This window comes from Rhamphochromis longiceps, linkage group LG6 (assembly GCF_057381845.1).
Source record: "Rhamphochromis longiceps isolate RC_006_pf linkage group LG6, R_longiceps_female_GT1.1, whole genome shotgun sequence".
NCBI lineage: Eukaryota > Metazoa > Chordata > Actinopteri > Cichliformes > Cichlidae > Rhamphochromis > Rhamphochromis longiceps.
The window spans coordinates 765,570-792,150 of NC_140562.1; the positions used below are offsets into that span (position 1 = coordinate 765,570).

General features: G+C 38.8%; 3 protein-coding genes and 1 long non-coding RNA gene across 5 annotated transcripts; 2 read left to right on the forward strand and 2 right to left on the reverse strand.

The window, feature by feature from the left end:
• Positions 1-239: 239 nt before the first annotated feature.
• On the reverse strand, positions 240-2,811 carry LOC146667047 (uncharacterized). 2 transcript variants are annotated; one of them, XR_014912027.1, is made up of 4 exons: positions 2,282-2,811; positions 1,069-1,145; positions 912-973; positions 240-637 (listed from the first exon to the last, which is right to left on the reverse strand). It is a non-coding gene; the product is annotated as an uncharacterized LOC146667047 (long non-coding RNA). The 2 variants fall into 2 exon arrangements; XR_014912028.1 differs by lacking the exon at positions 2,282-2,811 and adding an exon at positions 1,232-1,340.
• Positions 2,506-9,778, forward strand: LOC146667048 (serine protease 1-like). Its single transcript, XM_085408894.1, has 6 exons — positions 2,506-2,610; positions 8,131-8,326; positions 8,421-8,588; positions 9,038-9,099; positions 9,397-9,539; positions 9,620-9,778. The coding sequence occupies exons 3-6, from the start codon at positions 8,425-8,427 to the stop codon at positions 9,776-9,778; spliced, it is 528 nt and encodes a 175-aa protein (XP_085265020.1). The 5' UTR covers positions 2,506-2,610; positions 8,131-8,326; positions 8,421-8,424.
• An 8,087-nt stretch (positions 9,779-17,865) lies between these two features.
• LOC146667049 (uncharacterized) lies at positions 17,866-18,965 on the reverse strand. The gene is made up of 2 exons (XM_085408896.1): positions 18,592-18,965; positions 17,866-18,383 (listed from the first exon to the last, which is right to left on the reverse strand). The coding sequence occupies exons 1-2, from the start codon at positions 18,935-18,937 to the stop codon at positions 17,923-17,925; spliced, it is 807 nt and encodes a 268-aa protein (XP_085265022.1). The 5' UTR covers positions 18,938-18,965; the 3' UTR covers positions 17,866-17,922.
• Positions 18,966-21,983: 3,018 nt separating this feature from the next.
• On the forward strand, positions 21,984-24,500 carry LOC146667050 (uncharacterized). The gene is made up of 2 exons (XM_085408889.1): positions 21,984-22,035; positions 23,443-24,500. The coding sequence occupies exons 1-2, from the start codon at positions 21,984-21,986 to the stop codon at positions 24,498-24,500; spliced, it is 1,110 nt and encodes a 369-aa protein (XP_085265015.1).
• Positions 24,501-26,581: the final 2,081 nt, after the last annotated feature.

The window sequence follows — 26,581 nt, forward strand, 5'->3', positions numbered from 1 at the left end:
GGCATGTCTGATCAGAAAGCCTTTCTGCATCTTCACAGTGTGAGTCTGAGAGTTTCTGAACAACAGGATGAGCTGCTACACACCTGACACCACATTCAAACACACACAAGCTGCAAATCTGACACAATATTTTAGACCAAAGAAAAAGGTTCACAATTTGCAGTTAACATGAAGATATTCTAGAGTAGAAACAACACACAGCACACAAGTTTCATGTAGAGATGATTGTTTATTCTGGATGTTATTTTCATTCAGTTATTTTCCATTATTTTGAGCAATTTTCTGATTTATCCAGTTCATGTCAGAACAAACATTCACAGTAACAGTTGGTCCAGTACAGACACGTTCAAAACCAGAACTGATTACACCATAAATCATGTTGTTGTAAATCACTCCACCACCAGAATCACCCCGAGAGAAGAGAAATGTAGTTTGTGCTCCCCAAAATATCTAAAACATACACAGATGATATACAGTAATATTAGCAGTCAACTAATCCCACGTGCATCTACTTGATGTTCTTCCAGACACAGCCTGTTGTTATATGGCACATATGCAGTACACTGAGAGTATCTGGTAGGCTCACAGTCAGCAACACACATGTCTGCACACTGAAGATTAGGTGGTTCATCAGGGACTAGAGAAAAAGGAAAAGAACAAAAGTTATTCATAATCTTTCAAAAGCTAAAATTGTGAGTAGAATGATGTTTCATCTTTTGTTATGTTTCCAAATGATTTTTAAACAAGGAACTTGGCGCACAGTATATCTACTCCAAAATTTACAAAAAGAAAAAAACTTGTTCTTCATTCAGTATTAAACAAAAACATAAATGTAAGAATAAAACAGTCACAGAAACCGAAATCAGATTCTAGCATTAACTGTGAAATAATCAAACAAAATCTGGTCTTACATGTGTGGCCGGTGGCATTTACTCTATAACCACCAAGTCCTGCAACCTGAACGACGTCTCCTCTAGAAACAGACAAAAAACAAAACAATCATAAATTAATTTCACATCCATCCATGTGACATGAACACAAAATAAATCAATAAATCATATGATGTACTCTGCAGGCTGGGTATTTCCAGGTGGCTGAAGTGTTTCCAGGCTCCTTAGACAACCATGAGCTTGATGACTGAGAACCTACAAACACACACGAGCAGCAGTTTATTTAATGTAGCGGTGAGCACTGCCCAAACCAAAAACCAAAAATATATATTGTACCCTACTTCAGCCAATCAGCAGTCTTCATCTGTTTCAGCATCAAACACACAACCACAATTTGGAGAGAGGTGAGAGATCCACACACCTTCATGAGAGGAGCCACTAATGTAAACTAGCACCACACATGATAATCATGGATCCTAACATAGTTGATACTTTTTATGTGAAGTCTGGCACTAAACCTCTGTGTTCCTGTCATACTGCATGTACTATATATACACATGTAGCATATACAAAGCACAATAATTAAGCTGTTAATAATTAACAATGTCTTCTGTAAGTATTTCATTTTAAAATACACATCCATTCATGCATTAATGTTTAATGTGTGAAACATTTAAAAAGTTAGTTAAATAAATAATAATAATGATAAAAACCCTCTGTGTGGATTTGATGCTTTATGTCTGGATCTTGCGCTTTTGCACCATCTGGTGATGAACAGTGGAATGTAGAGTTGGTTGCATTTTTGGGTCTCCACCCAACCCCTTTTTTGCTAGCACACATGGTTAGCTCCACACATGGAAAAAGTAATGTTGAAAATTAAATAAGTGCAAGAAATAAGTTAGAAAAAGATAGTAAGGCCACAAAGGACTATTTAGCCCCTCCTGGAGGTCAGCTTACTTTGTTTGTGTTCTTTAAATGTTTTATTTTCTGTGATTAATTACGTTGTGATTGATTTACACAAAGTAGAAGAATGCATTTTGATGTGATGTTTTAAAAAAATAGTTTTCTTCTTTGAGCAGTTCTCCCGGGTCGTCGAGACCAGAATAAACCCAGTTTTATAACTCTACATGGTGCCTACGTCAACCTTTGAAGGTGCTACACCCTCAAAAGAATCAGCTGTACAGCACATTAGCTGCTGTTGTTACCAGACACAAATATAAATGTGCCAAATTTTAGATCACAGGAAATATTTCTTAGAGCAGATTTTAAATCAGTAACTTTGCAAATTTAGAGGAAATGTTTTTGGACAACAAACGTGTCACATTTTAAACAGGGTTTAATCAGCGCTGACATACAGACATTTATGCGCTGGGTATAACAGACATGCTCACCGTGTGAAAGGACCGCGGATGTCTTGGAGCAGAGAAACATGCTGTATTGTTGTTTTTCTTTATTGCATAAGCAGCGCCCGACTGTCAGAAACGCTCTGTGCGGGTAGCAAAGTCGGCTCCAACGCACCTGCAGGCATCCATTTGAAAGAAAAGTGTCGCTGCGGCTAGGCTCTCGGGATAGTCAGGCTTTTATTTATATTTGCGGCATTCTGGTGCGTTAAAACTAGCAGCCTCTGTGTCCCGCTTGGATCACCATTCTGAAAATTCAGATATTTAAATAAAATGATGAATCGGCGAGTGATGAGGAGCCACGTAGATCCTGAAATGAGGTTTGATTAAATTAAACTCTTATGAACAGTGATGACGCGTTCCAAACAAACGATGCTTTCTACATGGCCAAATTGTGTGCTAACTACCTCACAGCGCTGTGTCCGGGGTCCGAAAAAAAAAGTTAAAACGATATACCTTGCGAAAGTTGTGAAGTGCTGAGGAAAATACTGTGTGTCTGATGGGGTGTTTTTATATAGGTGGACTTGGTTTCAGTTGACCTCTGACATGGAGAGATGAAAAGAGCAGTTTGTAAAGAAAAAAGGTGGAAACTATGGAACTACAGTTGGGATGTGTGTGCTGGGATGCTCTTGATAAGTGTGCAGCTTTTATTGTTTTATGACTTGTTTTGCTGACTGTTGGGGCCCTACCTGTAACCCCCTCTGTCTAATCATCAAGTCTTACTGTTGCAGTGCGTTTGTGTGGCTACTAGACAATTATAGGTTGTATTAAAGGAACATTGGGGGGTCGATACAGTGCTATTGTGGCTAGTTAAGAATGTGGTTTTTAGAAGTATCACAAGAAAAGTTTATTTCTAAAGGGATACATGTTGTTTGTGGTACTCTGTTTTAAAAACTATTAGCCTCTGTGTCTTTCAGAGCACAAAAGAAAAGTGAAATGCTCCTAAACTAGTTATATTACTACTGAGGTTGAGGCAGTAACAAAGTTCTTTAAATCATCAGGCAAGAAAATCCAGAAACCTTGGGTTAGCCGTGGCTATCCGGGTCATCTGAGCCCGAATAGCCTCCTTCTCCTCCTCCTGCACAGGAAATAATCCAAAGTCCGTTAAATCCAAAAAAGTCACTGAAATAAATGTCTGCTGGGTAAAACACAGTCAGGTTAAAAGCGAGCCGTTTAATGTGGCTGATAAACGAGTACAAAAACAAAAGGCAGATGCACACAAGAAAGAACCTAACTAGAAGTAAACTGGGAAAACTAAATGCTAAACACAAAATGCAAAGAACAAAACCTTGAACGTTGCAAAAACATAAACATGGACACTCCTGGAGACATGGAACAACAGACAACCTGACAAAGAATGAACAGAAACACACAGAATAAATACACACAAGGGTGATTAGGGGGAAGTGGAAACACATGGGGAAACAGCTGACACTACTCTGACATAAGGAGACAAAGGAAGCAAAGCTGACTACACTGAAATAGGACACAGACCTTCAAAATAAAACAGGAAACATGAGACGCAGACAAGACAATATAAACTTGATAACATAAGAGGGCAAAGGGAGACTAAAACACAGGGGTAGAAGACACAAGAGGAATCTAAATAAACAAATGAGCTTAGATAACCTGATGAACTTAAAAATAAACCATAAACATCAAAAATAAACTAAAACTTAAAACGCTGGGTCAAAAGACCCAGGATCGTGACAGTGGGAGGTTGAAGCTGCCACAGGGCAAAAGCAGGACAGGCTGCCAGTTTATCACAGGGCTAACACAATATATGTGATAGAAAATCAACTGAAATGTTTGATATTTATTTATAATAATAAGAGAATAACTACTATTTATAATAATATTATAGTTGTTATTATAAATATGTGTATATTTTTTATAACACCCAACATAAAAGGCTTCTTTCCAAACCTGAGCTGTTTCAGACGCTTCTTGAAATTCTGACTTCTCTGAACTCAGTGTAAGGTGTCTGCTCCCTCACTGTGGCTGTGCCTGGAAGTACTTCTGCTTCTTGTCTTCCCCTAATGCAGCTTTAAAGTATTAAGTATGAAGCAACAGTGCTTCTCTTTGCGCCTCTGAAATCTGTGTTCTCTCTACTGATAAACAAAAGAAACAATGTAAAATGTATTAATAAATCAGTAACAAAAATATAGCGTAGAAGGTAAGTAGAGATTTTCATACCATCTTCAAGCCTAATGCTTTTAAGTCCCACACTCAATGCAGCCTGACTCAAAACCTGATTCTAAATGGTTCAGCACAGACAGAGAGGCACAAATGTTTAGTATTAACCTAAGTTACTGATCATTTACAGTATTACAGAGTCTATCAGTCTTTGCATGATGTAAACATTCCTGTAAGTTTCTAGCTGACTCTCAGGTGTCACAGGTGTGCCAGCAGGAAAGAGGGTCAATAAACCTGCATCCTGAAGTTTGTCATGCAGGATTAAAGGAGTCAGACTCAGGTAGAATTTTATTTTACACTGACTCTGGGTAAGTATGAGTATCATACGGTTTAAATGAAGCGCTAGAACTAGCAGAAATTTATTATAGATCCATTGAAGCTAATCGGGATCTTTACTGTGAATCTGTGGATGCGATTAACCATGTTACTGGTAACTTCATTAACTAGTAACTTAGCAACTTAGTTATAACAGGAGTTAATATTTCTGTCTAGACACCATTTAAATAGTAACAGCTTTACCACAATATAAGCTAACCTTTACACCGTAACTTTAAGCTAGCACCATAAAGACTGTAAAACACGTAATAATATCTACAAATGCATCTCAAAGCTCTTATATTAAGTCTGTGAAGGTTCTCAGTCATCAGGTCATCGTAGTCTAACAAGCTTGGAAAGAAAAGCGTCTGGACCTCTTTAAGTTACTTGAAGATGTTCTCGGATGAGAGGTGAAACGTTTTCAAGCAGCTTAAAGAAGTCCAGACGCTTTTCTTTCCGAGCTCTTTAGACTTTTAATATATTAAGTAATTGAAAGTATTCAGAATACGTTACTCACATTGAGTAACTTAATGGGATACATTACAAACTACAGCTTGGGGCATGCATTCTGTCATTTGTAGTGGAATACATTTTAAAGGTAACTTTCCCAACACTGACTGAGTGATTACTGACACTCGCTGACTTTTTATAGTCACTCTATAAATGCTTTAAATCATCTCACTTGTAAACACTGCCGTATCCACCGGAGATCAGTGAGAATGGATTCTGGAGTCTTCCCATCCTCCTGTTAGTGATCCTCCATCTGAATGGATGATAACAACCTTCTGAACTGACTAGCAGGTGTAGAAAGCCCGACTAGCCCATATCTATGGGACTGATCACTGCTGATAAACCCACTAAATGGATGGATAAGAGCTCTGGTCACATTTGGAGTTGGGCCACAGCTCTGCACAGTGGCTGCCAAATGGTCGTCTTCTATTGTGAAATTCAGCACAGCAGAGAAGAAATAGCACATTATGACACAGTATGATGGAAAGGCAAATAAGAAGTGTGTAAATTAATAGATTCAACTCATGTTTTACTTTACATTTTGACAGCATGACTGCTCTTCCCTTCCATCAAGTACATTTTTCCATTTCTAGAATCCCTAGAAGCCAGAAACACAAAACAAGGCTACGTCCACACGTACACGGGTGTTTTTGAAAACGGAGATTTTTCGTTTTTTAAAAAAATCCCGTCCACAAAAACGAAGGAAAATGCTGCTAGGAACATGCCAAAGCAGCAGATGGCGCTATATTCCTATCCATGTAGAAATGTTGGCCAATCAGAAGTCAGCCTTGGTGGGAAAGAGTAAACAAAGATGGCGCATAGAAGCAGAACTGAGTCCTATGTGTGGAGGGACAGTAACTGTGTAAGCATTTAAACACTGCAGAGAGTAAAATGAACAGTAATGGTATTTTGTGTAAGTCCGCCATTGTAGAAATTCATTTCACCGAAACAATAACCTGGGGCACAGTGTGACGTCAAAAAATGCGCACACCTTTGACGCTGCGTTTTCTCCGTTTTTCTCGTCCACACGTAAACGCAAAAACTGAGTTTTCAAAAATATCCACCCTGGTTGGAGCTTTTAAAAATCTCTGTTTTCAGTGACCGAAAACGCCGTTTACGTGTGGACGAAAGGTGCAAACGCATAGAAAAATCTGCGTTTTCAAAAATACCCGGGTACGTGTGGACGTAGCCCAAGATACTGCTGTTATTATTAAATAGTTTCAATTTGTTTCTTAGTTTATTTGTGATTTAAATTTTCACCTTTCATCTTTATGCTTAGTTTGTTCTGGTTACTTTGAATTTTGTAGCCTCGAGCTTATTTCTCAGACTATCTCCTTTTGTAATTTGTAAAAATAGTTCAGTGAGTTTATTTTCCTCCATTGTCCTGCGTTCTGTGTCACGTCTGTGTTTCTGTTCTTGCACACCAAGTTACTTATTGTGTTAGTCTGTTGTCTCTTGTGGTTTTTATTTTGTTTTACGTCGCTTGTCTCGTTTTCTTATTTAGCTTCAGCTGCCCTCCCAGGTGTCTCCTGTTTGTCCTGAGCTCCTTGTGTATTTACTCCCTCAGTTTGTCTTAATTGGTTGCTGTGTCCTCCCTCTCTGTATTGTTTCCTTCCTCAGTGTTTCCCTGCTTTTGCTAGTATCCAGTTTCCCTGCTGCTGCCCTGCCACTGTGTTTTTGTATTTTTTGCTACTGCATTGAAGCTGATCTTTGAGTTCATCCTTTGTCTCCTGAGTTCTGCATTTGGGTCCATATTTGAAATATATTCGAAAAACTAACTCTGTAGGTGCTCACACGCCACTGCACGCTCATGCATGTGTGGGAAAGAAAGAGAAAGAGAGAAATACTGCTACAAGCTAGTTGTGATAAATGGTAGTTTAAATTGTGTCCAGGTAATGAACCATTAAATCTCCTCTTGCACCATCTGAATCTCTCTGCAATCACATCACATAGTATGCATATTTTAATTTATACAGCCAAATATCACAAATCTGACCTTAAGGTCTTTGCCACCTGGACACATCACCAACCGCTCTGAAGAAGCTTAGAGTGGATTTGGAAATAGACACCTGAGGTGAAAGAATTCAAATGATTAAAGTTGTGCTATTATTAAAAAGGTAACAATATCAAGATATGATCCAGGAGGAAGTGAAACAACTTCTTAGGTTATGTACTTATTGATTATCAATAATTAACAATGAATATTTTTATTTTACAACCATGCAAACATGACTGATTAACCTGCATGGGGAAAAACTGAATATTGAGTATTAACAACTAAGAGTGCAATAAGTGACCACTGAAAGAGGCCCACACAAAAAGTTTTAAGGCTGTAAGACAGCTGTATGTCACAGAACAATGAACTTCATTTTGAGCTTACTCATAATCAAATAGCATTTCATATCTTTGTTCACTAAGGCAGGAAAACAGCCTCAAGGTTTTGTACTGAGTGAATGAGACATTGTGGATTCGTTTCTGTCAAACATCAGTGTTCAATGTTGTCACTTATGGAAGTGCAATAACGATATGTACAAGACAAATAAAAGAAAAGAAATTGTTATATCAAGTGAGCCAATATCACATTAACTGAACAACTGATGTTTCATGCTTTTTTTATACTGCTTTTATAAAAAGTTTGAGACAGACCCTAATGAGCTACTGAAGCAAATAAATAACTGTCACTGAGCTTTGCATCTATATCACTGAAAAAGGCAAAGAGTTTGTGAAACAGAACAATTGGGACTGCGAGTATAGTTGCTGCACAATATGTTGTTCAGGTGGTAAGCCAACCATCTGTAAGTATATTACTCTTCTCTCAGGTTTCACGGTGTGCACAGAGGTGGATTTGCACAAGAGAATCTTTCACGACCATAGCTGTGAGAAAAATGATCGTCTGTATCACGTGCACATAACTCTGACCCATGGAACACATTACCATCATCTATGTGGCGGCTCTCTGATCCACAGCCAGTGGGTTCTAACTGCAGCTCACTGCTGGAAAGATCAACCTGGATGGTGAGAAATGACTGTTTCACATATTTAAAAAAAACCAGTCCAGAGACAAAAATCATTACTGGTATTTTGTTCTTTTACCATTTCCATTGTTTAGGACTATGTCTGCATATGTAGGAATTCATCCAGGTCCAGGAAGAATGGTGACAATTATTGATCACAAAATCTTTGAGGACCAAACAGGAAAACATGACATCATGCTTCTGAAAATCGACCCACCAGAGAATAAGATTAAGCCTGTTGTCTTCCCTAAATGTCGCAAAAAGTGAGTTTTGAGTAACCTTTTAAGTGTAAAGTTTGAATTCTGGAATATGTTGACATAATATGTATTTTTCTTGTTTAGTTGGTTGGTTTTTTAAACTTCCAGGAAGAGCAAAAAAATGTAGCAACATCTGTAGTCTATGAACAAAATGACATCATGCTTTTGAAGTTACAAACCCCCATTAGTGACTGCAGAGCTTCTTTATTAACAATAATGTAACTGAGACTTGAATATTGAGCAGAGGGTTCTGGTTTTGATTTTAGGTACCTGCTTAGGAGCTACATCCATGATCTATAATAACTGACAATAAAACACGAGCATGAGGAAATGGAAGGAAATGGAATGTTTTAATAAAATGTTTGAATCTGAAAAGATTAGCTGACTTAGAGTGAACTGGAAATACTCAGCCTGCAGACATGGAGATGCAATTTTATTTATTTTTTAATTTGTAGGAAGGATGTCATTCAGATTGCAGGCCATCGTGGCTATACGGTTGATGTAAACTACAACAAACGTAAGACCAGTATTGTTTTGATTATTTCACAATTTTTTAGTTTATATTATACCTTGATTTTGTCTTGTGTGCCTGTTATAGTTACTTTTTCATTTTATTTGAAAACTGTGATGACATAAAGTATTTATTTCATTTTTTTGTGGATATACTGTCAATTTCCCTCCTTTTTAAATGCTGCTCAGCTTCTTTTAAAGAACACATTTTGTTCCAGAAATGAGGCAAATCATGTTTCTTTCAATATCTGATTTCCTTGCATGAAACATGCAGTAGCTTTTGTTATTTTCCTTTTTTCTCTAGTCCCTGATGAACCGCCTCATCTCCAGTGTGCAAAGATGCATGTTGTTGAGTGTGAGCTTAACCTCCATCCATGTAATTCAGCATTCTTATGGCCAAATGGAAACACGATGTGTTACAAAGAACCTCGAGTGGACATATGTAAGGTGAGTTACCATGCTGCCAACATTTTATCTGTATCATTATCAGATGTTTTGGTACAAAATATTTATGTTTTCTCTCTCAGGGTGATTCTGGTGGTGGAGTGATGGCCAAAAACAACAAGATTCATGGTGTGCATGTTGGTGGTTGTGAACCTGCCTGTACCGGACCAACTATTTCTCTGAAGGTCTGCTCTTACATTGGTTGGATAAATCAAGTCATTACACGGAGTAATGGAAAATAATAAAATTAAAATAACATTCAAAATAAACAGTCCGCTCTGCAAGAAGCTGCTTCGGTGTGAATTGTTTCTACATGTGAACTTTCGATTGTTAAAATATAAATATGTCATGTGTGTTTTCAATGTAGTTTCAGGCATCAAGTAGATCATTCAGTTGTTCAGAAACTGTGAAGTTTGCATGAAGGTTGTTGGGTCATTTTTGCCAGATGATATTAAGTACAATTACTACAGTAAAGTACAAATGTAAGGAATTTGTACTTTATTTTATTTTATTTGGTCTTTCCATCACATTTGTGGCTTCTTCTCCGCTGCTTCTAAGTGGAAATTGGTACATTTAACTTCACTACAATTATCTGACATCTTTAGTTGTTATTTTACAGATGAAGATTTGTGCTCATGAAACACATGAAGTACAATTTTGTTTCTGTAGTTGATCAATCAGTTATTTGACTTGCATGAATTTAGCAACTATTATTATATGTTTAATCTTTAAAAGTACTTACTGTTGATATTATTTACTGTAAATTGTTCAAAATCATAAATGTGTGAGAAGCACTCAATCAGGGGCGACTCCAGCATCAAACCTTTAGGAGGGCTCAGCTCAGTCTTAATGTCATGCTTTTAGTGTTGCCTTCAAAAGAAATGTAATTTTTGGATGGCCTACAGCAGTGTCTAAGAATAACAGATTTTAATATAATACATCAGCTTTACGGTGGTCACTTTAGTTTAAAACCCGATGCAATGGCACAGTCATGTTGACCAGTAAATTTCAAAAACAGTTTAAGAAAAAGCAGATCAGAGGAGAAACCTGCACGGCATTGTTTCAGTCTCTTAACCACATAGAGGCCAGTCCACCAAATCATCAAGTATTTAAAGTACCATTATACAATACAGACAGTTCAAAATCCCCCTGCGACTCCACCTGCACAAGAAGCAAACTGGTAATAGAGCTGGTTTTAAATGACAGCTTTTGAATTCATGCAAACCCAAACACTTTGTTGAGCAGACTCAGCACAGAGACTCGTGTACACCAATTCAGAGAGTGGAGAACAAATTTGTAGTCTGTCACATCAGTATAGTAGCATTCATCCTGTTCAAGTTTACAGTGATGTGAATGCTGCTAAATGCTATTATTCACATTAATAGCAGAGTGCTACTGAAAAGCACACAACGCATCCATTTAATGCATGTAGATTTTGTGAAAAATCCACCTGATCTCTGTTAGTTCCAGTCTCTCTGTCCGCGCTTCCTCTTTGTACTGACAATCACACACAAACATTTTATATTCAACTAAAACAATAACGAAAAATATATTCTTGTAATAATTATTTTAAAGGCGTCGTTTGATAAGAGCATAGCACCCTGCTTAGTTATGAGCGATCACCATAGATGAATGTGGGCAAAGCAGAAGTGACATATATGTAGCCAGGTGGAAGGTCTTTATTATCGGACATGTCCCTGACTTTGACTTCATGTCCACTCTTACCTGTTTCTTATATGTGCTGAGTTCCTCCATCTGCCTCCCTCTCTGTCATCCCCTCTCAGTCTTTGTGCAGTCACCCAAAGGTTAATTATAAAAGTATATCAGAGTTTACAACCGAATAAAAGGCATAAACTGGTCCATATCAGTTTGCTGCTGCTGGCGAGGGCGTTGCTAGGATCTTGAAGCATACAGGGCTTACAACAGCCCTGAAGTCTTTTGAGTTTTCACTCAATAACAGCACCTTTTAAAGTTATTTGTTTTTATTTATTTAAACATATAGTAAAATTAATATAAAGTGGTAAATGTTATGCACTACCTAAAGTGTGAAGTCACAGAATGATACTATTTAGTGCAGTTTTTAATCATTACCAGTCTTCATCTTAGAGCTTGTGCTCTTATTGTGCCATGATGTCTCCTTTTAAACTGTGTGGATGTTCACCTCTTCTTCATCCTTCCTGTTCCTTTCACCAAACTGCTCACTCTTGTTCTCCTCTGATGTCACTTCCTGTTCTGGTTATAAGAAGAATGCAGTCAGCATGTGTCAAAGACACTCCCTCCAAATATATGATTTTTGATATGATGATTAGATATTTAACATTTTATTTATCAACTATTTTATGCACTAAATCAATCAATTATTAAACAAATATCATATTGTAGAAAAGCAAATAATAATGCACTAAGCAGTTTCATGCCACAAGAGCTAAATGGTCACTTCACTGTATTTATTTCCCACAAACTACTATACCTAGGATCTTCAGGTTTCCACTATATTTCATTAATCTGCAGCGACTGTAGAACATAAAGTATATTGACCTCTATTGTTTTCTTTATGACTTGGCCTGAATACACACACATACACATCTTTGAATAGCACAACAAATGAGGTAATTTTCCATGTGTTTTAATAGGTTTAAGTGATTTATGGGTTTTATGTATGTGTGTGTATTTTGGTCTTCGGTGTAAATTTATACAAACTGTAATTTTTTCAGATGAAAGATCCGTTATTTAATGTTGCTTTATGTTGACTCTATGGAGAATAAAGCCTTACATGAGTGTTGCTATTTTTAATTGTGGAGTGGAAGACCTACTGTACTTGTTGTTTAGTCTGTGATCTGAATGATGAATTTAACCAAACTAATAATTATCATGTAACTGCAAGAAGACTTAATGAAACTGAAACAATGCACCCTAACACAGGCATTTGAACTGTAGGCTAATGAGTACATGAAGTGTACCTCTACAGCTGAAAAGAGTTTGCCTCTATAATTTCTGGATCTACTGATTTGTTTCTGATGTATCTCTTCTTTTATTTAGCCTGTATTTATATAGCGCTTTACTAGTCCCTAAGGTCCCCAAAGCGCTTTACACAACCAGTCATCCACCCATTCACACACTGGTGATGGCAGCTACATTGTAGCCACAGCCATCCAGGGGCGCACTGACAGAGGCGAGGCTGCCGGACACTGGCGCCACCAGTAGGCAACGGGGGAAGTGTCTTGCCCAAGGACACAACGACCGAGACTGTACAAGCCGGGGCTCGAACCAGCAACTTTCCAGTTACAAGGCGAACTCCCAACTCTTGAGCCACAATCACCCCATTATGTACAGAAAGATGATGAAATCCTCTTTATTTGAGAAAGTGTCCTTAAACTATTTTTCCTCCTTCTTACTGAGTTTCCGAGCTACCTCTTTGTTAAGTGAATAAACTATTTGAACAAGAAAGATATCATGGCATTTATGATGATACTCTGTGTGTGTGTGTGTGTGTGTGTGTGTGTGTGTGTGTGTGTGTGTGTGTGTGTGTGTGTGTGTGTGTGTGTGTGTGTGTGTGTGTGTGTGTGTGTGTGTGTGTGTGTGTACGCTCGGCAGAGGGGAGGTCAAGACAGGAGCTCGCTGAGTTGACCTGGTACATCAAGTTTGGATTTCCCCAGTTGTTGGTAAACAAAAAAGATTTAAACTTAAAAGATTTTGAGTTGATGCACACTGGAAAAAAAAATTCTCTTCATCACAATCATTTGTTTAAAAATATGGCTGTTTTACTGATCTATGGTTATTATTAAAGAGGAAGGAAAGAAGAAGAGGAAGCCTGAGCCCAGGTTCTGTCCATTTTCATAACAAGTGACAGCACAGACATCTGAGCTTTTTCGTCATAAAGATTGTGATGTGAAGCATCAGCAGGTAAAGTGTCGTTAAAGTGTCACTTCAATAATGCTGCTGGCAGAAAGAAGTGTTGACACATACTAGCTTTGAATAAAAGGCTTAAAACACAAACAGTCTAATCCTGGGTGTTGCTTTTAAGCTTAAAGAATATAATAAGTTCTAAGACAATTCAGTTTACTTCTTACTGTCCATGTTGTGTTGTGGTATTTACTTTATCATGAATGTACGCTACTTTGTTCGAGCGACTGTAAAAAATAATTGTATTCATGAAATAAACTAGACTTTCACAGTCTGCATCTTCCACAGTTTTTATGCTTTTGTTCACTCCAAGTTTGACACAAACCCACAGACAACCAGAGTTAACTATGTGAAGCAATCACAGACACTGTAATGGCTGATTTTTCTAATAAACACAATCAGGTTAACATTAAGGTTTAACATTGAAGGAGATTTGTTCCATAGTCACAGTTATACTTGTATTTCCTTTACTTACATCCAACACTACTATGTTCTGTTTCAGTCCAGGTGCTGGCAGTTTATCCTTTGTTGTTTGGACAAATAAGCTTAAAGCTAAACCTTCATGTTTTTGATGGGAAAGTTTGTTAAACCATTGCTCAACTTATGTCTGCACAGAGCAGATAATTATGATGTACTTGTAAAAAGACTTGATAAGCAGGTCACAGCTGAATCAAGGGGTAATAAAAGTAAGACCACGCGGTCTCAGCACGACTACACATGCAGTGGGTTATCGCACACATTTGAAAGACTCATTGTGTAACTCAGGATGTGACCCCTTATAAAGGAGACAGAGAAGTTCTGTTGTTCAGTCAAGTAAAACCTGGTGAAAGTGCAATTCTAAGACTCTGGTCGTTGCTTAAGTGTATAGATAAAAAATCTTTTTTTCATGCATTATTTTCTTACTATATTAGTATAATCACCAAATCGATTATTTCGTATTTATCTCCTGAAACGATCTACATTAACTTTTCTATCCCTAGAAATGTGTTTCCAGAGTCCCAGGTTTAGTGACTTCCTGTCCACCATCACATTAGCTGAGTAGTTGTCAAATTTGAGGGGAGCAGAGAAGATCAGACACCAGTCAGCAGGTCAGAGGCCATCTCTCATTTTACAAATCAATCGCTTGATTTATAAATGGAACAAACACCCCATCAGACCAGGTAATGACCCATTATGAGACAACAGCCGTCTGAGAGGAGATGTTCTGTATCACAAAACATGGGAAACAAACAAACTCTAGGCATTCTGAAATATATAAAGCTCAACAAAAAAAGACAACCATATCAGATCCTGATGTAATTCATTTTGTTGTTGTCTTTATTAGTCATTTAAAAAGGTCTAGAAAAAGTGTCCAGGAAGAGATTCTACTATTTATGCAGCACTGCCCCCGTGTGGCCACAAAGACACACAACAGCTTCATTTCTCAGCCTGTTGCCTTCTTTTCCCTTCATGATGTAAACAGTGAATGAACTGAAAGAAGTCAACCCATAAACTGTTAAACTGATACAACAGTCATGATGATTATGTAACAAGTTGTAGTTGACTTTCTGGTGGTGGTTTTGGTATACAATTTAAAAGCCATTTTCTTTTATAAATACACCATACACTTTGTTCTTGACCATTTCTTTTCCTCATATCCTTAATGGACAGTGGAGGAACACTACATCTAGCTTCTGTTTAACATTTATCCAGGCGCCCCCACACTGTACCTCTACAGAAACCAAGGGAGAGAGACAGACACACAAAGATTTCCACTTGAATCTTGATCTCAAAATAGAAAAAGTTTTATCACAAAATAATTACAAGAGCTCAGCCAGGTGAGATATAGCAGAACCATCAATTCAGAGTCTGACAGTAAGGGTGAAGACGAGCCTGACTGTTGGTCTGCTCCAAAACGAGCCCATAAGCAAGCTTTGAAATAATATGTTACAAAATTGTGAAACTGCGACATGAAATTTGATTTGAAAATGAAATTCATCCTGATCAGGAGCTGTTATGATCTAAATGGTGTTCTAGATCCAGTAAGCATTCATTCAACTTGTCTGCAGCAAAATTAAAAATAAGTTACCACAAGTTGTTTTTTTAATTTGGTAAATAATTGATAAAATGTTAAAAGTACTGGTTGTGTTTGACCTCATCACCAGGATGAGTTGGAAATACTTCAAATTCCCTCAGGTGGCCTTTTGCTGGTTGGATTGCCACTACAGTCTGTAAACTGTGGAGGTAATTTTGTGAGCTCATTGGATGAGCAGTTTCTGAAATACTCAGACCAGCCCATCTGGCACCAACAACCACGCAATCTCTTTCCCCCATTCTGATACTTGCTTTGACCTTCAGCAGGTCATCATGAACATGTCTGTATGCTTAAATACTTTAATTTGCTGACGTCTGATTGGTTCACTAGACATTTGTGTTTAACGAGCAGGTGAACAGGTGTACCTGGCAAAGTGTGTGTAACCCTCAGTGTTACTGACATGTTCCACACTGATGCACAACAATACTCTGGGCCCCACACAGTTTTATTAAGTATGTCTAATCACTGTAGACATTACATGTACCTTCTTAGAGGAGAGGTCAAAGGTCAGTTACCTTTATAGGTTCCTGCTATATGTTGTGACATATACACAGCACAGTTGTAGGAATGATAGTTTCTAAGTTCTAAAGCTTTTTGTCAATTTTCAACCAATAAATCATAAAGTTGACCTTGAAGACCACAAGTTTGAATGGATTGTTAACATGACCCCACTCTACAGCACTGCAACATTTTAACATGAGTTATTTAAGACTTTCCAGGTATCCTGGTTACAGAAAAAGATTGATGAGCAGAAAAAAAGAAACAAACTTTAATTGTTTCTGATTAGAAGCTGTACAATCCGGACTGACTTTAACAAATGTGCTATAGGCTCAGCTGGAAAATAGTGAGCTTTACAAGACTGATTTTGTTCCAAAGGCTTTCACAGACCTCAACCAATCCTAAGGCTAATTAGCACGGCTAGAATTTTAAAAACATTTGTTAAATGTTGTCATTGCTAACATATACCTGTTTTAGAGCATGGTGAGTAGCGAGAATGCAAAGTTATTGTTACCTCTAAAAAAAAAAGTGAAGATGTGATATTAGCATGTACGGAGCCCCTCTGATGACATGGTCCAAAAAATAAATAAATTGTGGCCACAAAATACTACTTCGTGGCCACGAAATGGGTATAACGTGCGCACGAAATGCTTATTTGTGAGCACGAAACACTTGACCAATAACCGTGATCCTTCCCAGGCCCTTGCAGTTGGTTGACAATAGAATCTATCCCAACGTCCGGGTCGTACTTACGTCTGCAATGCAACTGGGCTCTTAATATCCTGTTTAACTGTCTCTCCATAATAATGGTTCCTTTCAGTGCCAGGCTTTTCAAAATGCATGTGTAGCTCATTCCCAGCCTAAAATTGTCAGGGATCTGGGTCTGAGGGACATAGACCTATTATTGTGTATTGTTTACTCCACTGTAAATAAACACATTTTGGGTCCTCCTTCCCCACACACCCAAGGTCTGCCACGCAGACCATGACAAAAATAAAACTCAATCATACTGTCTCTGGCCATGTTGTACAGGTTTAGCCTACTCTTATGCTTATGTCTCTACACAGCTGTCCAATGTATCAATATGATGTGCGCACGTCATCTATTTGTTGCCACAAATGCGTAATTCGTTGCCACGTTATACCCAATTCGTGCCCACAAATTAGCATTTCGTGCGCACGTTATTTCGTGCCCTCGAAATAGTATTTTGTGGCCACAAATAAGTATTTCGTGGGCACTTATACTATTTCGAGGGCAGGAAGTAGTATTTTGTCACCACAATCTATTTATTTTTTGGAGGATGTCATCAGAGGGGCTCCGTAAGCATGAGCTATATAGTATCTCCAAGAGAAAAGCGATCAGCTGATCATTGATCAGTTTCATGATTTAAGTAGCAACAGGAGAGAGAGGGAGAGAGAATGGGAGAAGAAGAGGCAGCTGGCCACGTAAAGACACAGAAGAACTCCAGCTTTGTGTATTTTTTTTTTCCATTCAAGCTGAAGTCCGGGACAAATCGGGTTCCTTTTCAATACGAAGCGCGGCCGGTCCAGCGGCCACCACGGGTCTCTCCTCCTCCTTCCTCCCCTTTCCCTCATCCACCTGCTGTGACTCAAAATTTGTACTCAAGTACAAGTACTGTTACACTGGTTAAATTGTACTCAATTACAAGTAAAAGTACTGGTGTTAAAAAAATACTTGAGTAAAAGTACAAAGTACTCTTCTCAAAAACTACTCAGAGTATTAATTACTTTTTAACAGACTGATGTTTTATTCTGTCGTCAATAGCAGGCATTCAACTCGATTCACCAGTATAAATATTTATGTTCAAAGCACATTTCTCAGATGAACAAGGTATAGAAAGGTAACTTGTTTTGTAAATAAATGTAGATATAAAAGAAGGAATTTTGTTTGTTAAAACAATGACAAATATGTTTCTGAACATGCGTAGAACCGTTTAAACTTTTCCCCATACACTGAACAACAGGCAGGTGAGTGTCTTAAACTCTTAGCATTTCTGTCACACTTGAACCTTTTGTTCAGTTTCAGCAAGAGCTGGTTTTCTAAATTAACAGAGGCAATCCGACTTGGTTTGGCTGTGAAGAGTAGACCAGCACAGCTAAAAAGTCGTTCACACGCAGCAGAAGCAGGCAGAGCTGTGTTCAGTTTAAGAGAGAGGTTTTTGATACCTGAGAAGGAGTGCAGCAGCTCCATGGTGTCTGTGGCACAAGCAAGGTAACCATCAAGCTCAACTGCACTTTGCAGCCTTCTGGAGATTGGTCTGGAGAAGAATTCATCTTCATCAGATGACTCTCTTTGCTGATCCTCACTCTCATGCTCTGTCGTTTCAAGATGTTGTTTGATGTATGTCAAGGCTGTAATTGCAAGTAGATAACACAATTTTGTTATTTACATTTCAGTGATTATTCCTGAACACAAATTTAAAAACGGCAAATTCTCAAAAAGGATTGTTTAGTATTCAGGACAGACCATCAATAACTTACAATGTATTAGGTGAAATACTCACTTAAGCATGTGTTCAAATGTAAAAATACACAAAAATGGGATCACATGAATCCTTACCAGCCTCTGTTACATCTGCTCTGTCAGTCCAGGAAGTCTTGAACTTGGGTAAGAGGACTGCAGCTGCAGCCAACTCTGGATCCTCCATCATCGCTCCAAAACGCTTTTGAAGGCCATTTTGCAGGGCTCTGATGAGTGGCACGCATGTCTTGCTTGATGTCTCCAGCCTGCTAAGTTTGGACAGTAGTTGTTGGATTACTGGCAGGAGCCATCCCATAAAGGAAGTGGACTCAGACTGAAGAATGTTTGAAGCTTTCACCAGTGGCTTCATGGTGGTACAGTACTCCCTAAGGAATGCAACTTCTGCAGGACTCAACCTGTAAGACACAACAACAAAACCCACCATGACTATAATAGGGATCTTCTGATTTAATATTAAGAGTCTGCTCACGTTTTTAAACATCCATTAAGGAAAATTCACAAAATTTGCAACCATATTGGTAGGTGTCCAAGTTTACTCACATTTTCACCTTGAACTCCTCACAAATGCTCCTGATGGCATTTTCCCCCTTCTCATCAATGATGCGTATTATCCTTTCAATGGCAAGGTAGGTTGAATTCCATTGTGTTGCATTGGGACGAATGATCTGTAGTTCACACTTGTCCTCTACCACTTCATTAGCCAAATGAGACCGGCCAGTTTTGTTCCAAATGGCCTGGCATTTTGCAAAGCTTGCACGGGAGAGCCTCTTGTAGGTTTCATTCATGCTCTCTGCTAGGGCAGCATCAGATGTTGCCACAAGGTTTAGCAGGTGACATGCACATCGCTGATGAGGCGGGAGTTGATACTCCAAACCAGAGTCTTCATCAAGAATTGCACTTGCCTCATGGTAGTCAATATGGTCAGTCAGGTCAATAGTTTCTGGGTCTGCTTCATCTTCAGCTTCATCTGCATCATTTTGTGCCCCAAACATGTGGAAGGCCTTGACAAAGTTGGATCCACTATCAGTTGTGGTTCTTACAACTTTGCCTCTAATCTTGTATTGGCAATGGATATCATCAAGCGCACCAGCAAGCATGTCAAATGTGTGAGACCCTCTCAATCTTTTGCATGCTGGTGCTGCAGATCTTCTTTCCAGGGACTCTTCCTCTATCCAATGGCATGTGACTCCAAGGTAACTTTTCTGATGAGCTGACCAACAATCAGTAGTGGTAGCAACAAATTTGACTTTATCCAATGCTGCAACCAAAGTCATCTTCATGTGATCAGCAGCTTCACAGATTCTGGCACGGACAGTGGGTCTGGAGATGACTTTGGCTTGAGGTTGTAATGTGGTAACCAATTCTTTGAAAGATGGCTGTTCTACCACTGCAAATGGCTGTAGACCCTCACATATGAAATTGATGACAAGCATGTCAACAGTTGCTTGTGGAACATGTTTGTTTGCAGCTCTCAACATCAGGTCTGGTAACTTGGCTTGTGTATTTGCTGAGAGCTTGTTTGGTGTGGCTGTGGTCTTTCGCTGACGAGATGTTGATGCCACAGTGATATTGTACTGCTCAATCTTCGATGGATGTTTCCTCTGTAGAGATAAATATTATCATACGTCAGGTTCATACATTACTTCATAACATCACTGTGATTAACACTACAGGAAAACACATTTTTAAAACATCATTCAACTAGACATGAGCTAATCTTTGATTGTTTAGCATAGTATAAAAGAGTGGTGAATTTGGTCAAATCTTGCAGATATATTGCTGTATTTATTTATAAACCAATTTTGAACGATCATTGCAAAAAACATGAATTTCTGTATACATTCCAAGTTCTGTAATCTGTATACTATTTATAAAAAGAGTATCGACCAATGTATCAGTATCTAAAATTTTAACTCCTTTTTATCAGTATCACCCTAAAGTTTTCAGTATTAGTCAGGTTCTAAAAATACTAAGAGAGCAAAATATGTGTATATAGCAAATGTAATTTAAGAAAAGGGATCACATACACAAAAATGCTGCCCATACAGCTAACAAATAAAAACAATCCACATTATGTTCTTTGAAAAATATATCATATCGGGAAACATGTAACCCTACTGATTAAGAGCCACATCACTATGATAGACCTATATCAGGCCAATGATCCTGATCAACTGATCCATCAATTGGGCTCTGGTACATGTCAGCTGAGAGCTGGAAGATTAATTTGAGATGCAGCTCAGCACTGTGTTCAAGTTTTGTTTTTGTTTTTTATATAGGCCAGCTGATTGTAGGCCTGTGAGTTTTAAATGACTACAAATTTAATTTATTGTAATGACGGTCGTTATCCAAATAATAAGCTAAAACATTCCTACGAATTTAGCTGTTCAGTGATGACACACGAATCGTACTTCCGGGTCTAAAGTAGTCTGCGTTTAATATGGCTTTTGTATTGTTAACATGTTTAATGTTATGTATTTTCTTCTATTTGATCTCAAAAAGCTCCTAAAACAGTCAGTGATCACTGTTGACCTCCCTCGGCTTTTATTACCGCTAATCATTTATTTAAGCTCAGTTTTTAAAACCTTAGGATGTAACTACAGCCCAGCCCATGCAGCAGTATATGAATGACTAACCTCGTATTGTGGATGGATTATCTCAGTTGTCCTCCTGGCTGAAGTTTGGTCCTTTTACAGCATCCTGCCATGCGATTACATTTGTTCCTGACCACCGAGAACACTCACATTAACTTTTATCGAGTGGAAAAAAGTTAGCTTGTTTATATTATGCTAACATAGCTGTGTCGCTAGCGGTCACGTAGCACATCATTATATACCAGCTAGCCCAACTTCAGTAACCCTACAAACGTCACTGCTGTTTAGTTTTCTGTCTTCATTTATGCTGGAAGTGATAGCAGAGCTGTACGTTTTAATTTGTTTCCAAAACCCGCAGTCAGGACATGCTATATTGTATTTAGATAGAAGCTAACGAGCTAACTCCCTGCTAACTTCTAACTCTGTTAAATGTCATAAATTCCGTTTTCATGGATGCCTGGATGTTAAACTCAATTGTTACACCTGGTAGAGCAGAACGCTGATCATTTTATTAAAAATGAAAGACTTTAGACAGTTTTTCAACTCTCAGTAATGCCATAGTGATCGTTTGATATATGGACCTGCAGCGGAGTTTAGACCCAGACAGGCTAGTGAGGTCAGACTGGACAACCGGATAGTTCTATCCCGTGCACGTGTACACGTTGACAACCGTAACCATGGCCGCCGAGGGTATATAAATGCTGCACAAGGTTCCAAACGTCTGTTTACACTTGCTCGTGGACTTGTTTCGACCTGCTCCAACCTCAGCCTGTGGAAAGCTAAGTTTTGCAAACTATTTCACTAAAAGCGGATATAACTTGAGAGCAGAACAAGTACTTCATCGTTTGTACTTGTTTTTGTTTTTCAAGTTTGAAGATGGCTCGCCGTGGACCCGGACTCCCCGACTGTCACCTGGACTTCGCTGCAGGTAAGTGTGAAAATTTCTTTAAATGTAAATTACTGTAATAATTTAACAAGTTCCAGTGTGAATATCAAGTTTTAACGTGATCAAATATGTGTATTTCAAGTCTGTTTCCCGTAAATTGTTTGTATGTTTTAAATTTTCCGGGAGAGGTGTAGAAATTATTAACGACTGGTGTATGAATATGAAAAAAAGGTGTTACTTTGACTTGAAGGCTTCAAATTTGACACTTTTCTTTAAAATGAAATGGTTAAAAATAGCTTAATGGACTAAAATTTGTAAAATGCCCAAAAATCAGTTTCTGTGGTAACGGCATCTTCAAGATGTCACGGGTCAGAACACGCAGGCGTAAACACACAGATCCAGGTCCCCTCCTGACATCCTTTTCTTCTCCGGATCAAAGGCTTTATTGACATAAACTATATTTTTTCTCTGCTGCAAAACACAAAGATAAAAAAATGCAAATAAAATAATATCAAAAGAATATGAAAACAGTAGTAATAATGGCATTAAGACCCATCTTCTGTTACGGTAATGCTTTTAACCTTATTAGATAGCAGAGAGAGATATTGTACACAGGGATATTTACACAGTGATAGCATGTTTACCACAGATTAGATGTACCTGTCCTTATGGCAGATACAGTCTTTGTGCACATTTCTAAAAATGTGGATTCTGGGTTAAGAGTTTCTGTTTGTTTGTTTTTCACTTGACCATCATTTTCAGACATACCTGCAGAGCTTTGTGTGTGCAATTTTTACTCTTGCCAAGGAGGTTGTGTTTTTATTTAAAAAAAAAACAAATAAAAAAAACAAATATATATATATATATATATATATATATATATATATATATTTGTTTGTTTGTTTGTTTTTTATATTTAGGACATGCGATTGGTACATGTGGTCTAAATGTTACATTATGGTTTGCATCCACATATTTAACCTATGAGCTTTTTTCAAAATGTGTGACATCGTGAATTGTAAATAAAACAGGAGAATGAGCTGCATGGTTAGTTATAAATGTACTGTAGTATATTTATATAATAAGTTACTCATGTCCGGCTATTTACAAATCAATACCTATTATCCATTACCTATTCCAACATAGTGTTTGCATAAAGGCTTACAAAGAACAAATAAAACAAATTGAATGTACACAAAATACAGTGACATATATAGTGTCAATATAGTGTCACCTTAAAAGTACACAGAGTGAGCTGCCTTGGTGGAGGTTTGGTGGTCTTCTATTAAAAAACTTGACTTAAAGATTGAACAAGTAGAAGTGTCATTCAGTCTGACATAAAATGCTTTTCTCTCATCCTCTGCTCAAACTAACAGATGTAGGTCTGTTGCTTTAACACTGGGTGTCTATTACATTCCTAATGTTATTTTAAAAATTGTTTCCTCACAGGGCGTCTTGACTATGTGGTTGAACGCCCTGCAGAAGAAGGCCTTCCTGAAGTCATCAGGATCCTGGATGACAGTCTCCAGAGCACCACCTCTTCTGGTGAAGCTCAGGACACTGATACCCAGCGTATCAGCGAAGGTGAGTATGGTGAGTATTTTATCCCTCTCTCATCCTCACCCTTATCTCACGAAGCACCAGATGCTGATGACAGTGAACAGCAAGGTGAGTATGGTAGGTATTTTATCCCTTTCTCACCCTCACCCTCTTCTCATGAAGCACCAGATGCTGATGACGGTGAACAGCAAGGTGAGTATGGTGAGTACCCCCCCTACCTACCTATAGACGATGAAGAGGTGAGTGAACAGACTGACAATTCATCTGACTGGAGCGACTCAGAAGAGTGGGGGGATTGGCTTAGCGATGACTCTGGGTATGACACCATGGATGAGAGAGATGATTCCCCTCTCATCCGGGAGCACCCTCCAGAGCCGTTTTGGCACGATTGGCAACGTCCTATTGCTCCAGGTGCTGCCCCCATCCCCATGCCGCCTTTCGGCCAGGCCAATGCCCCATTCTTCCCTCGAGTTGTTGCCCAGGTTGGTGATCCGCCAGCTGCTCCTCCCCCAGCTGCTCCTCCCCCTGCTGCTTCTTCCTCAGCTGCTCCCCCTGCTGCTTCTTCCTCAGCTGCTCCCTCTGCTGCTTCTTCCTCAGCTGCTCCCTCTGCTGCTCCTTCCTCAGCTGCTCTCTCTGCTGCTCCCTCCTCAGCTGCTCCCTCTGCTGCTCCTTCCTCAGCTGCTCCCTCTGCTGCTCCTTCCTCAGCTGCTCCCTCTGCTGCTCCTTCCTCAGCTGCTCTGTCATCTGCTTCCTCAGCTGATCTCTCTGCTGCTCCTTCCTCAGAAAAGAGAAGCAGAGAAGACATCTGCACCGAAGAGGTAAGTGCAAAGAGGTGCAAGGTGAGTGACCAGTTTGATGCCCCTTCAACATCCTCAGGTAGTTTTGGAGTCAGACGTTTCTGGGAGAGGCCTTTTAACCTTTCCATGGATGACAGTGACTCTGATTAGTTTATGTTAGAACGTGTTTTTAAACTTTGCCTTTGTGTTTTTGTTTTTACAGATATATGAACATGTGACTCGCACATGTGAAATGTATTTCTTTTTTTCTTGATATGTGACATTAATATTAATATTACATTGTGAATTAAAGGTCGTTTTTTAGTTGTTATTACTTCCAGTTACGTCCAAGATGGAGCAAACACCCCACCCAGAAGACAGCCTTACCCCGACCAACCTGATGAGAAGGATGGATGACCAAGTGAAAAACGGGAGAGTGGTGCTGTGTTCCAACTATGTAAGTTATCACCTCACATTGACAACAAACTGTATTGAAGACAAAATTCTTCCAATAGTTGGTATAAATCATCATCCTATGTCAGCAGCACTGTAGGTTTAGCTTTATTTATATTTTTCATGTGTATACGTTGGGTTTAAAATAGTTTTTTAACAACATACTGCAGCTACCAACAATGAGAATGCTGTTTTGTGTTAAAATGACGTCTTTCTTGTGTTATTGCTTTGCAGGGCAGCTGAGAGTGGACAGAGCTGCACAGAGGACCAAAGATCCACTCTCAGCACTTCATATCTGACTGGCCACAGCACCAACCCTCCTCACCCAGGGTGAGGAGGGTCCTGACCCCGCCTGCACAGAGGGAGTTGTGAACATGCACTTCTGTGTCGGTGGGTTTAGGATCCTCCTCACACTCACACTGATGAAGACTGTCACTGGAAGATGTCTCCATTGCATCAGCAGGACGTAAGCATTTGTAAAATATTACAGTTTGTGATGTTTTATACATATTTTTATTGCATCATTTAAAACTATGAGATATAAAATAAACCAATTTTCATAACATTTTCTGTGTATTTAGTTGTTTTCTTAATAAGTTATTTGGAACATCATTGCAACCTGTCAGCTTTTTATTGAGGATTTAGAAAGTTGCTGGTGGCCCGAGTGTGTAGAGTGGGGTGTTGTTTTTGTCACATGGTGAAAGTGACCTCATGGGGAGCAAAGAGAACAACTGAACAATTTGGGGATTCACAGACTTTCGTAATCGCTAAAAACAATTAATAAAAATTGTTCTGTGTGAACTAAAAGCTCAAATATAAACCATCCTGACACTGACACAAATGATCTGCTGTTTATAAGCAGGACAGTGTTTTCATGAGCCTGGATGAAGCTAATTTGCATGAGTTTAACCTGCTGGTCAAAAACTTGCATGACTCTGATATCACTCCAACTTTCTTCTGTTTATTTATTCATTTTTGCTAATTGTAGTAGATTAATATGTTCACCAACTGATTGTTGGCCTGAATGTTTGAATGTTTGCAGTTTCAGGTCCTACTGATCAGTTTTAAGTATTGTAGAAAGTGAGCAGCAATTGAATCAAGTCCTGGGATGAAATGGGACAAAAGGGTAATGTGACAGCCACATTAGTTCCCTTCCCTCGTTTAACAATGTGTAAGCAGACTGCTTTAACCTGCAATTTACTGCATGTTGTTAGGCTGCATGGTACAACCACAGTCTGCTAACCACCCGTGGTGATCGAAGGTTTTGAGGTCTTGCTTGAGCTACTGATGAAGTTTTATCAAAGCTTGTTAAGTTTCCCAACCACATTTTATCCTGATGGTCCAAGGCTTACATCTTTATGCTCACAGACGTACTTCTGTAATTAATCAGTGACCGATTTATTACTTTAAGTTACAGTGTGAGGGGCATTAATGAACATAAATCAGATTTAACTGGATTATGTGTTTAGGTCAAGAGACACAGACCTTCATCTTTAAGAGGCTCTTCTTGAATATCTAATCACGATGTTTGCCATGCAAGTACACTGGGCGGTTGTTTTTAACACAATCATTTGATGATTCTGATGAAATGAAGTATTGTTTCAATGAGCTGTGGCACCATTCTTGCTTTAGCAGTGAAAGGAGTCAGGTAGGGCTCCATCAGGAAGAGGGCCCCAGAGGTCCTATCCCCCCCGCCCACTTCCCTGGGGCTTGAACATCAGTGGATTTCCACTTAAGCAAAGCCTCATCAAGTTCCTGCAAACAGCACCACACACACACTATCATGTACAGAGTGTGGA

Bases quoted from the DNA above. Each gene is read 5' to 3' on its own strand.
- LOC146667048 (XM_085408894.1), top strand. From the start codon at position 8,425: ATGTCTGCATATGTAGGAATTCATCCAGGTCCAGGAAGAATGGTGACA. The intron at 8,589-9,037 runs GTGAGTTTTGAG...TTTAATTTGTAG, and splicing joins TTCCCTAAATGTCGCAAAAA to GAAGGATGTCATTCAGATTG. The intron at 9,540-9,619 runs GTGAGTTACCAT...TTTCTCTCTCAG, and splicing joins CTCGAGTGGACATATGTAAG to GGTGATTCTGGTGGTGGAGT.
- LOC146667049 (XM_085408896.1), bottom strand. From the start codon at position 18,937: ATGGTGGGTTTTGTTGTTGTGTCTTACAGGTTGAGTCCTGCAGAAGTT. The intron at 18,384-18,591 runs GTAAGGATTCAT...TTGCAATTACAG, and splicing joins AGCAGATGTAACAGAGGCTG to CCTTGACATACATCAAACAA.
- LOC146667050 (XM_085408889.1), top strand. From the start codon at position 21,984: ATGGCTCGCCGTGGACCCGGACTCCCCGACTGTCACCTGGACTTCGCT. The intron at 22,036-23,442 runs GTAAGTGTGAAA...GTTTCCTCACAG, and splicing joins TCACCTGGACTTCGCTGCAG to GGCGTCTTGACTATGTGGTT.